At 43.7% G+C, this 12,745-nt stretch overlaps 1 protein-coding gene across 4 annotated transcripts in view; it reads left to right on the top strand.

Annotated features, from left to right (window-relative positions):
- Positions 1–11,931, top strand: part of pacrg (PARK2 co-regulated) — a 144,286-nt gene extending 132,355 nt beyond the window's left edge. The window contains exon 6 of one of the 4 annotated variants that reach the window (XR_003215318.1): positions 11,558–11,648. Coding sequence is in view for 2 of the 4 variants with exons in the window: in XM_003458815.4 (XP_003458863.1) it covers positions 11,558–11,718 (161 nt within the window). In the remaining 2 variants the exon portion in view is untranslated. The other 3 variants (XM_003458815.4, XM_005463970.4, XM_005463971.3) reach the window with 3 other exon arrangements.
- Positions 11,932–12,745: the final 814 nt, after the last annotated feature.

The raw sequence follows: 12,745 nt of genomic DNA, 5'->3' as shown, positions 1-12,745 counted from the left end.
CATTACTGCTGATGCTGACTATTTCCTCTCTTTCCATCTATCACTGATGGGCCTTTTTCCATTCTCCTTGATCATGGCTACTGTTGTCGCCTTCTCTCCTCTAGCGTAATGAGTCAGTGTGTGATGCTGGATGGTTGCTGACAATGTGTCCTATGACTCACATCAGGGTGGTACTGCTGTCCCAGCACATCTCTACACCCCCTCATCCCGTCACCCTCTGTGCATCCTCCTATGCCTCCTATACTCTCCCCTTCTGCTTCGGTTTGGGATGCACCTTCCTCACTAGGTAGGGGACATCCGCTAATAATAAGTAAACATACGCACACACAGATACCTGTGCAGTCCTGTTGGATAGTTGAATAGAGTTTACCGTGTTTTAATCAGTCATCTTCTTTTTTCCCTCCCATGAGGAGTATGATAATAAATAAATAAAGCTGGAGGAAAAAGGGGAAAGCTGGTAGGAGACAAAGAGTTGGCCAGTGCAAAAAAGGTGATGAGGCCACATTAACACTGGAGATAAGTTTGGCTGTGTACTGAATGTGTTTGTGCTACAAAGGTATAAAATATTGCGAGTTACACTTTATTACACACAGCTGCTCAGGTGTAAAACATACTATTTAGACAAGACAATTTTTAGTTTAGATCCACAATTAGAGAAAAAATATAAATATATAGTAATATTCTTACTTGTGATTGTCACCCTCAGATTATCAATCTGTAAGAAACGCTAAGCATGTCTCGTGCTGCGGTGAGGTCTGCTTCACACAGACACCTTGGCTTGTTTTATGTAAATACCACACTTAAACTCTCCTGCTTTAAAGAGTTTGGGCAGTCATAAACCTTGACAGAACCCCAGGCCTTACCGCTGCCTATAAAACACTGACTGTTTATGGATGGCTGTACCTGCAGCTTTCCACCCATAAACGCTTTCCTTTGTCCTTCTGGGAAGTGGAAGTGACGGAGGAAAAGGAGCGAAAGGGGACTAGATTATGTGACTTCAACCAGGAAGTGTTCCCTGTCCGTAGTTTTGGTAGATAGTTTGCCATCTGCAATAGAACTCTAAATGAGTGGAGAGGCATGTAAGTTTCTGCAAGTACATGAGATTTGAACCGTGACACTGACAGCATCTGTTTTTTGTTTTGTTCTTTTCTAACCCATTAACAGAGAGCATCTTAAGGGTGGTTAAAGATTTCAGCCCGTTACAAAATGACAAGGAAACATTTGATATTGAACATCGATATTTTAAAATATGGAGCTAACCTCCAGGTCTGAAGCGGAAAGTCATAGAAATGCAAGAAATACGCATTTATCTGAATGACCAGAAGGGGGCGATTCCTGTTTTTGCAAAAAGCCTTTGGCTCTTTCGGTTGTATAGACGTATATGGGAAAACAGCTTCCTTACCCTGAGACCTCAGCGAGCACCTTCTTCATGTCTTCATGGACTCACTCCCTAGTGTCGGGTCATATCGAATAGATAATGAAGTCCATTTTGTAAATTATGTCATTCTGAGTCAGGAAGATCTGGTCGTTTTTGTGTTTACCGCTTACCCCTGTCTCTTGATTTATTTATTTTTTACGTAGTCTCAGCTGAGTTGAAGACACAAGTGTAGATGTACACTTGTGTCATGTAGATTTTTGCCATGATTTTAATATTTCAGTTTGGAAACACGAGACTTTGTGGAAAAAACTTTGAAACAAACTCTCAGAAATGTCTTTGTCTTGGGTTTTGACTTCTTCTCTTCCTGTATCAGCACTGGTGTGGTGGTATTGTGTGACTTGCGACACCTGTTGTCCAGGAGAATGCTGCAGGGGCTTACTGCGCTTTAATGGTGAGCGTAAATAGAGACCATTGGACCAATGCGGCAGGTATACTGACACCTTTATTCAGGATATGCTCATTGGCTGCTCACTGGCCAGCGTAGGGTTTGCCAAGATGGCAACTCAAAGCTTCATAACGGGAATACTACATCCAGAAGTACTGCTTATAATATCACACAACAGATATCAGTATATGTGACTCCCATTTATCCGATTAGGAGAAAGCATCCTCATTTTTCACTGGCTGAAAAACTTGATTTTCTGTCTGCATGGAGAAAAAAACAATAATGCACTTTTGTATTTATGTGCGTTGTCCTTTCTTGTAAATGTCATCAGTGAACAGCTTCCCCTCCCCTGCGCTACTTTCTGCTTTGAATGTAAGTGGACTCGGTGCCGTCCGCTCGGTGCCATTGTCATTGTTGAGCCGAAGTTCTTTTAATCACACCGCTGCCCTCAACCCGCCGTGATTTACTAGCTCTCCCCATCCATGGGGCCTCTGCTCCAGCCAATTGCATTAAAGAGATAAATAACCAGACCAATAAAAGTGTTGTGAGCGGGCCGAATGGGTCCTGGAAAGCTCGCCATCCATTTGGTGCTGTAAGCAACGGTGTGGGGGGGTGCGGTATCGGAGGAGGGGTGGGGCTTTTAGTGGAAGGTTTTTTAGGGGTGATATTGTGATTGGTGGTGGAGGTGATGTCATGTCATCCATCTTAGGGAGCCACTTCATTAGGCTAATGGAAGGGCTGGACCGCTCACTGTTCGTTCCTGTGCGTGAATGTGTGTGTGTGTGTGTGTTTGTCCTTCCACTGATGGCAGCTTCCAAGGCTAAAGTGGTTATGAAGGCTAAAGTGATTTTATTAGCCAGGCACATAGCCCATCACTGTGTATGGGCATAAGTATGTGTGTGCGTCCGTGTGTGGCTGTGCAGTCATAAGGCTGTACAGGTACTATTTTAGGTGTGAGGAGATAATACAGAAATAAACACACCTTATTTTTTTAATGTTTCGACTGCAGTCACATTCCTTCAGTGACTTGCAAAAAACGTGAAGTGCAGGGAGAATACTCAGCACACTTTAGAGTAACATCAATGAAGGACTTTGATTTGTCACTGACTTAAATTAGCACGTCACTTCAAATGTTCCTCTTGTGACGAGCAAAGAGGACAAAGGGAAACGCTCTTGGAATCTGCTGCACCGCCCGACCTCCTCCCTCTGCGTCTCGCTCTTCCTCTCCTCCTCTCTCTTTTCATCGCTTTCTATTTGTCAGTTTTTCCACCTGAAACCCACACGGGCTGCCGTCTGGACTTCTGCTGCGTTTACGAGACGATATTCCTCCGAATCGAGTCCGTTTTAGCAATTTTTTTGATTTTTCACATGCCGGGACCCGTCTTTGAATTGTTTTGTAACAACCCGGGGCTTGCTCGTACATCTGAACTGTCCTTTTCCACTGAAATATCTCTCATCTTCTTTTTTCTGTTAAATAGTTAAATAGATGTTTAATGGTTGGCCTTGATGTGGGTCTGGCGAGTCTGTTCTTTTCATGCCTTTAAAGTTGAGATGAATTCAGTTTGTTACAGAACAAATTCAGTTTAAATTGATCAAAAGCAGCACCACCTTAGAAAACTCTTTCAGCTTCCCTTGCCTTTTTGTGTGTGTGCGTGGCTCTTTTCCTTAGACATGAACCACGAGACTTAAACATAGGATTGTTTTAATCTGTTTATTCACAGTGTTTATAGACTATAATATGAGGTTAAATGTACTACTCGTGCATCCAGATTTTCACCGTGGAGGTGTTAATGGAAAGGAGTAGCCACACTGTTCCCAAGCTGTGCAGTATGTTTTATTCAATAGCTTAGTAGTTCTCAAGGAAAGTAAATCTTTAAAAAAATGATCGGCTAAAGCATATGCTCTCTGCACCCATTAAGATGTGTAAATGAGAGGAAGGGAAGGCAGGTAGCCCTAGCAAGGCGCCTGTATCCCCCACATATAGACACCTGCTACCAGAGCAAAAGTGCACGAGCCAAGCTGTTTGCTATTAATATTAATCCCTCCAGTATTCTGAAAGCCATCAGCCACCCTGAATAGGAATTAAAATATTCCCTTTTGTTTGTATATTTTTTGTCACCATGATTAATTTAACTTCTCTGCATGCTGAGATGTAAGGAATGCGTGGTGTTGTGACCTCCACAGATGTGTAAATGTGCGGGGACATGTTTTTAAATTGTGGGCAAACACTCCACTCCTTAAAAAGGGTGAATCCATCCATATTCTACTGTATTTTTTTTTTATTTAATTTATTCAATTGTATTTCGTTTTTTAATTGCTATCAGGCAATTAAACTGTTATTATTTATCTTTGCTAATTAATAATGATTTCTTTAATGTCAGTTTTTCAGTAGTTTGTGTAATATTAAATATTTATAAATGTATCATGGCTGATTAGAAACAGTTATAGCTATTCTTTTCTGCCTGAAAAGAATAGCAGTTTCTTACCAGTTTATTATTGCTTCTGTTATTTTAGTATTTGGGAATTAAGTGATTTATAAAGAGATTGTAAGTATTATATACATAAATCTAAATTTAAATTCATTATAGGGTTACTGATTACCATGTAAAATAGCTATAAACTACATATATTTTTTGCATTAAAGCATTAAAATTTAAAATGTAATAAATACTTTATTAATGCCAATATTTAGTACGTGATTTTTAAACACTGTTTATATGGCTATTATAAAGATGCTGCAGAGATTTGGATTTTTTTTTAATCTGCTAATATGTATCACATAGTGCCTAATTCAAAAAGAATTATTTGGCATTAATAATTGCAATTGCAACCATTTTTGCACTAATCTAATGGCAAAAGCAACATAAAATGTAAAATTAATAAAAATTAGCAACATTGTTATCACTTTATTTTCATAGTAAAATCAATATTAACTAAACTTGAGATATAAATAATTGATTATTTATTAACAGTGGCCATTATAAAGTCTTTTTTATATCTATATATAAGCTACACCAAATTCCCGTGGGCTCAGGCTCTTAGTACACATTCAGTTTCTCTGTGTATGTATGTTATGTGCCGACTCCTGTTTAAGTGGCCTTTGCATTTCAAAGCGCAGTGCGTGTTTGGCTTGTGTCCGGGTGTGCGCACTGCACACTGCGGTGGCCTTTAACGCCTGTCCCTGGTGCAGATCGATTTTGTGCCTAGCCAGCAGCCCGCTGCTAACCTTGAGGTAAGTTGGCGTAATGAGATCGCATCTGACGGCATTGACTCACACCTGACAGCACTGACACTCAGCTCCCAGCCAGGGAGAGACACAGACGGGCAGAGTGGGAAAGGGTAGGTCCTTTGTGGTCGGCTGTACTGTTAAAAGCTTTGTTTTGTTCTGCTTCCACTGTAATATACGTTTTTCTATAAAAGTTATTGCAGTTTATGAAATCTTTCACTGGAGACGGAAGCAGGGTGAACATGTCCGTGGTCCACAATCATCTACTATAATATCTCTGTGGAGGATGTTGAAAAGAACGGCAGGTACGTTTGGCATTCTTCTTCCACGAGAAAGCCAAATTTTCAGGATCGACCTCTGTATTATTGAAACCTGAGCCGCCGCAGCCTCTTAGAGTTCAGTACAGTTGAATTCAGAGTGTAGCTTTGCTGCTGCTCTGTGGGATTTGTCTGTAGGCGGTGCTGGGTTATGCATGACCCACTGTCTAGCCAGACTCGTGGTAAAAAGCATATTTTCTGGCCCAGATTAAAACCTCAGCAGGCCAACGGGGATCACTTATGCGCCTAAAACAATGTGAAATTTGATCTAAAAAGAATTAAAACGTATACTGCCCATCTAAGCCATCAGTGTAATGTACCTGCACACATATTATGGGATGGCTCTTTCCTTTAAACCTGTGATAAGCATGCTGGAGCTGATTTCGAGATGCATGTATCAAGCTAAAATTGGATACGATGAGCCTGGGATAACCATTATCTGAGTGGTGGTAATTGAAACAATAATGGACATGGTAACAGCTTGGCAAATAGCATTGATCCATCATCTAAGATGAGCCCTCTTTGTGCATTAAAAGCATGACTAAATGGTGCAAACTGATATTGCTCTCGGTCATGGCTAGGTCGTGCGGGCTAATTGAAAAAGAAATGAGTAAAATGAGGGTTTTGTGATGTGTGGAAGTGCGATGAGCCTCTCACCTTGCCTCGCTCGGGCTTTGAATCCCTCGCACAACCTGGGATTAGCCGAAGACACGGCATGATTTTGGCGGAAGCGTGGAATTGGAATTCAGTTTCTGTATATCCACGCACAGATGTAGTCTACTAAGCCAGTGGGACCCAGATCGATAGGAATCTAACAGTTTTAGCACCTGAGCAGCTCAGGAGCATCCTCGACTGGTTACGTCTTAGTCTCAGCCTTGTCTACACACTCCTCCGGCCTTACTTTCCGGGCTGCAACCTGACCTTGACACGTTTTCTCATCCACCTGCTTTGCTGCTTTGCTGCTTTGCTGATGTCCAACTTTCACAGGGTTGAAGTGGTACTCTGCTTCACCTAGCCTATAGATTGAGCACTGCTGGGCTGGATGAACACATGGAAAATGAGATCGCTGACCTACAGCAAAGGTTAGACTTCAGTAAGCACGAGCACTCAGATGAGGGCCGGTGCAGGAGCCGAGGCTTTAATAAACTACTGCTGACCATGAGCCTATTGTTTTACGTCTCTCCTCTGGATATCTGTGCATGTGTGTGTTTGCGTGTGTGTATGTGTTTAATGTAATGTGACTGGAGCCGCAGCCCTCATTGGGGCTAGCTGTGTTAAGCTGAAATGTTATTATTGATTACACACAGAGGTTGTGATGGAAAAGCAACAGCCAGGGAATGAGCCCAGCTCCAGGTACGTGCATGTTTATGTATACGTATGCGTGTGTGTGTGTGTGTGTGTGTGTAGATGTGGATGTGTATGTGAGCCACAGCTGTGCTGTCCGTCAGCCTCTTGCTAATCCATTATGGTGGGAGGGGGACAATGGCACAGGGAAATAACCAGTGAGAGGGGAAGAAAAGTATTTGAGGCTGAGGTGGGAAGCAACAAAGAATGGTGTTGTTGTATTTTTGAACATCCTGTGAGCCTTTCTTAGATTTTGCAAGTATATATTTTTAAGAAAGGACCCTTTTCCCACTCGCTCTCTAGCTCTTTCTGCCCTTGTCACATGTAATCACTTAAAAATGCTTATGTCATCTACACATATGTGCAGTAAATTCATAAAACTACATACAGTACTTAGAATTACACATATAAAAGCATATACAAGCCCCTTTTCACTCTGTCTTTCTGCCTTTCCTTCACAGACACCTGTGGTTACACACACACTAGCATACATTCACTCTCTCTCTCACACACACACACACACACACACACACCAAGTCTCACACTCTCCACCACAGTCCCTTTATGCGAGGCCTGCCTGGCACCCAACTGTGAGGCACTTTTAATTAGAGCCCTGCTGTTAAGCACAGACCTCCTCCAATGGTCCCATCCACTTCCCATCACCTCCTTCCTCCAACCCACACACCCTCCATTGCACACAGACCGCCGCTGTGCTCTCTTCTCTCCCTGTCCTTTGAGACCTGAAGGTGTTAAACACTGTACCCAGAAGGCGAAGAGAATGCACGACCACTTTCTCTAGCCCTTTTTAAGCTCAAATTCTGTAAACAGTCACATTAAACTGCACCTATATAACTATGAAAGAACAATTACAAACATTTATGCTTTTTTAAAAATTGAATTTCATGGAATTTACTTTGTTCTCTTCGGTTTTGTTTCTGAATGAAAACGCTCTTTAGTCTGCCTGAAAAATGGACTTCGAGTGCTATCGGGTTTGTGAGCAGGAAAGATATGCAACACATGCACTCCTGTAACACAGTCAGCTGTGCAGCAATGCTCAAAATATTCCTGGAACTCAAGCTGCTCCATCATACTCATAACCTGCATTCTTCCATTTCCCTTTTCCAGCAAGGCCAAAGCCCTTCAGAGGAAATAAAAAAAAAAGAAGGAAAGAAAAACAAGTCTCTCACATTCATTGATTCTCTTCAGCATCTGGCTGCTGTGATCAAAGGGCTATTGTGTTGGGGGGTCTGTTCTCTAAGCTGCTTTCATTAGGAACCTCCGTAATCAGGCGTAAGTTGATTAGAAACAAAGGCAGGTGGGTTGATGCTACGTTGAGCCAGCACTGGAATTTTGAGCTAAACTTCCCAAAGCCTTTGCATTGTGTGTGTCACTCGGTCCCTGGCAGCAGAGGGGAGAAGGGGATTATAACCTCACAACATACACATAATGCACGCTAACCTCAGTCAGAAATCTTTGGGCTGGGTAAGAGCGCAGCTCCGTTACAGCTTCAGAGGGAAAAATGAAGCAATGAGGAGGTCTGCTTATAACCCATTAGACCCAGTTTGCCAGCAGTAAATATGCCTCGAAAGGCCGCTGTCTGTACATTTGGAGGTAATTCGGAGAAACAGCGAGCACTGCCTCCATCTGTGACAGCTCGTCTTCAGCTTGATGTGGGAAGACAGGTTGTTTAGGACCGTGGGGATTGAGGGATGGAGAAAGACCAGGGTGTGAGTGGAGGAGGAGGAGGTGGAGGAGGAAGGCTGCAGCTGTTGTTGTGTGTAGTTTAGATTTGGTCTGCTGTGGGTTGGCAGAAATCACAGCATCGACAGATATATAGATAGATAATTTCACCTCTTCCTTCCAGCTTCCTCACCTCGCTTTATGTGCTAAAGGCCCCCTTTAAACCTGGGGATTTAGCATAAAAGGCAGAAACAAAGCGGCGTCTCCAAGCCACCTTGCGTTTCCTCCTCCTCGAACCTTCTGTGTAGCAAATGTCGCTGCACCGAGAATCCTCCGCTGTCTGCCTCTGTATCGACCTTTCCTCTTCCTCAGAGGAACATAGAGCCGGCTCCTGCTAGGGCCCTTTTCCTTCTGTTCACGGGGTGGGAGGTTTTTTTTATTATGATTGTTTTTAAAGATTTTTTTCCCCTCTCTCTCCCTCTGTCTCGCTCTTTGCCCAGGGTTGCGGATATTGCCAAAAGGAGAGAGGAAAGAAGAAGAAAAAAAGGCAGGGAGGGGAGAGAAGGAAAAAAAAGCAGGGGTAGAAAGAGAAGTTATTTTGCTGAAGGACATTTGCAGAGGCTGCTTTTAACACCCTCACCCCTCCTCTCCCTCCTCACTCCTTTTCCTCCATCCCTGCTTAAACACACTTCTCCCCTTTCTGCTCTTTAAATATTGAGAATCACTGAAAATTCTTCTGCTCTCTGCCTTTAGACGCTACTGGCCTCCCAACAGCTCACCGGGCGAGATGTGTTTGGATGGGCTGAAAGGCCCCAGATTGCACAACCTCTCTGCTCCAACTCCAGGCCCCAGGAAACTGGTCGGAGCTCCGCTGGTTCCCAAGCTGCACCTCTTCCCCGACTCCCTGTGTTCTCTGTCTGAAGGCCAAGCTCCCCCTCTGGGCTGGCTTTGGCTGCTCATTTCCACAGTAACAGGGGGCAACTCTCCACGGACTTGGCTTTGTAACCTACACCAACATGCTTTTGCGCAAACACACACACGCAGCTGAAGCAGACTGCAAGTCTGTAAGAGTCACTGTACTCATTACCTCTCACTGCCCAGCTTACACACATCTCTGATTTTCTTTCACTGGCTGCATTATAGATGCTATTTAAGATTTTGCTAACTAGTAGGGTGCGGACGCCTGTGTTGTGGGCCGCTCCAAAACGAACCACTGCCTGAGTTTTGATGTGAATAAGAGCTTTTCTCGATTGCTGCATTCCTCAGTGTATGCGAGTATTGCAGTTGTTGTATCTCTAAAAGGAAAACAGTAAATAGCTGCTAAATAAAGCCAAAGCTGTAAAAATCTTAAGTGTATCTGGGCTAACTGTTGGTCAAAGCACAGCTGGAAACCAACCCCCCACCCCCCACATATCAAACAGCAAGAGCTGCAGACTGAGATCATAGACATGTTACTGCTTAACAGTCCACTTTATGGGACTGGCTGTCTTTGTGTTTTAATGAGGAGGCCATGGACGAGTGGAAAGGAGAGGAGAAAGATGGAGGGGTGGTGAGGGTTGGTGGGGTTGTAAGGGAAGATGAGTGATTAGAAAAGACTGAGAAAGAATAAAGGATGGAGTGTTTGGAAGAGGTGATCGTGAGGTTTAGTGTCCCCTTTCTCTCTCCAAGTCTAATTAGGAGTGAAAGAAGGGGTTGCCGGGTCCTCCTTTAAGTGCTGCTTTTAATTTTTCACATCACATCCTGATGATTCTCTTCTCTTCTCTTCTCTTCTCTTCTCTTCTCTTCTCTTCTCTTCTCTTCTCAAATGACCGGTTTGTTTTTCTTTGTTTTATTTTATAGCCTCCAGAAATAAAATCTACACTCTTTCTTCAGGATATGTTAGTTGAGCAGGGCCTTAAATTGGCAACAAATTTGGACGTCCGTGTGTGTGTGTGTGTGTGTGTGTGTGTGTGTGTGTGTGTGTGTCTCATTCCTCTGAAAAGTGTTTTGAGCCTCCGGTGCACTGGCATGAGATTGGCAGTTTGCTGTGTGCTGATAAAGTCAACGTCTGTGTGTGCGTGTGTGTGTGTGTGTGTGGATGTGTGTGCGTTTAAGTGTGCCTGCTGGTGAAAAGGAAGGAGGAAAGAGGAGTGCAGCCTGGACACCTCAGGAATGTTTTCCTGATAACAAGTTCTTCCTGCGCTGTGTGCTCGGCTGTTGTTATTTTATGTGTTTTACTGCACTGTGACTGTGTGTGTGTGTGTGTGTGTGTGTGTGTGTGTGATGGCGGAGGGCAGGTTTCACTGCTTTTCAGTTAGCCACAAGTTTATTTTTAATCACAGTGGAGTATGCAAACATGCAGCCAAAGCGCAGCATTAAAGGAGTCCACTTGGGTCAAAGTGATGTAGATTTTTTCATCGTGCAGTGAACGAGTTTTGGTTACGTACAGACGTACGTCCACAGCTGTGGAATCTACTTAAATTCAGTAAACCACAGAGTCAAGCTCAGTTACAATCCCAGTTCAGCTAATGGCATTTTGAGCATTACCTGCAAACCTCTTTGCAACCCACTGAGTCTGAGATCCCCGAATAAAGCCGTAATCTACAACTATAAACTACAGGGGTCCTAACTGAAATGCAGAGGATCAGCTCCTTTGTGTGTTTTTGAAGATTTTAACTGTCTCAGATTTTACTCCAAATCAAAATCACACACTTAAATAAGTAAAAGAAGATAACAGCACAAACACACACACCACGCACATTCCTACCTTTGGAGCATGACTCCAGCTCACTGCTCATGCCTCATGTGCACCGGCGCGTGCTCTGTGCAGCAGCAGAGCGCACACTAACTCGTGCGTCCTCTCCACCGCTCTCCCCTCCGCAGGCCGCCTCATTAAACTTTCAGCTGAACAGTTAAAAACTCTTTTTGCCGTTCGGTCCCAACTGGCCGCGGCATAAGAGGAGTAAATTAAATTCAGTCTGTCCACTGGGTTTGAAGTCAGATGGAAGGATGGCATTTGCCGACTCGGTCTGCAGTCTCAAAGCAATGCGCTGTGGCCACAGGTGGTGCTTTGTGAGCCCTGACATCAGCCTCACAGTCTGAAATGACCCGGGCGCTCCTAGAATATACGCCGTCTTTGTTTTGTTTTTCCTCATTGTGTCTGGTTTATGTCTTTGCTCGTCCCCTAGAAAATCTCGGAGATGGCATCGACTACGGCCAGTGGAAGAAAGAGGACATTGGCGAACTGATCGAGGAGACTCTCCAGATCCTTGAGCGCTACGGAGGACCCGACGCCTATATAAACATAAAATACATGATCCCCACCTATCAGTCCTGCCTGACGAACTAAGGAGGGAGGAGGGGGTTGTCAGCCATGTCCACGTCTTTAAGATTTAATTTACAGCGGCATGTTTAAAGTGCTATCAGTTTGTTGTTCTGTTCCCGTTTCTTTAGTGATTTATTTAGACAGCTGACGGGAAGTCCTCGGTGCATACTGACGTTTGTTTCAAAGCCTCTATTAAAATGTATGAAAACATTAAAAATTCTGTTGCATCTAAGTAAATCTTTACCCAGAATCTATTTTTTCGCCTTTCAAACACTTATGTTGCTGTTGAAGCGTTGGCCATCTTGGATTTATGTCCACTAAAGGAGATGTACAGCGACAAGACTTACGCTGGCATCCACAGCTCCAGCAGCATTTCCTTACAGCTGTCTCTGAAGCATGTGTGTATTTATGATATTTCGAAATATAAATAAAAAGTATTTTATATCTCCAGATCTGAAAGCCGTTATCGCTTCACCACAAAGGTTTCCTTTGAAAAGCTGATAATACTGTTTGAGATATAGAAAAGATTGGTTTCAGTGACGCAGAAACTGCGGCGGGGTTTGTTTTGGGGGGGGTTTGTATCGTATTGTACTACTGCACTCATTCTGTCACTAACCCAGCTGGAGACGGAGCCTGTCTGAACGTGCATTTATGTTGGATATTTGAACTCAAATACCCCACAGTGATCTTAGGGAACACTTGGTGTGTATGCGGGCTTATTTGTTGGTGTTTGTGCATGACAACACGCCTGCCTCGTTGTTTATCCGGAGCAGCCAGTAACTCAGTAACCAGCTCTCTGTTCTCACACTGTGCTGAATGAAGCTCCTCGCTCTCTATCCTCGGCTGTAAACTTCTTCACAGACGCAGCAGAAGTTTTAGCAGCCATATTTCCCGCACGCACATGCACATCCACTCACAGACACATATACATATACAACCCTGCGACCCATGGGGGAAAACACAGCGTAATTGATTTCTGAAACTCACAAGGACACTTGCGCCATCTCTTATTGTAAGTCATGTCTCCAGCGAAAGCAGCTTTACAGGCCTG

Source organism: Oreochromis niloticus, linkage group LG19, assembly GCF_001858045.2.
Source record: "Oreochromis niloticus isolate F11D_XX linkage group LG19, O_niloticus_UMD_NMBU, whole genome shotgun sequence".
NCBI lineage: Eukaryota > Metazoa > Chordata > Actinopteri > Cichliformes > Cichlidae > Oreochromis > Oreochromis niloticus.
Note: the sequence above shows the minus strand (reverse complement) of the source record. Positions and strands in the feature narration are given on the sequence as shown.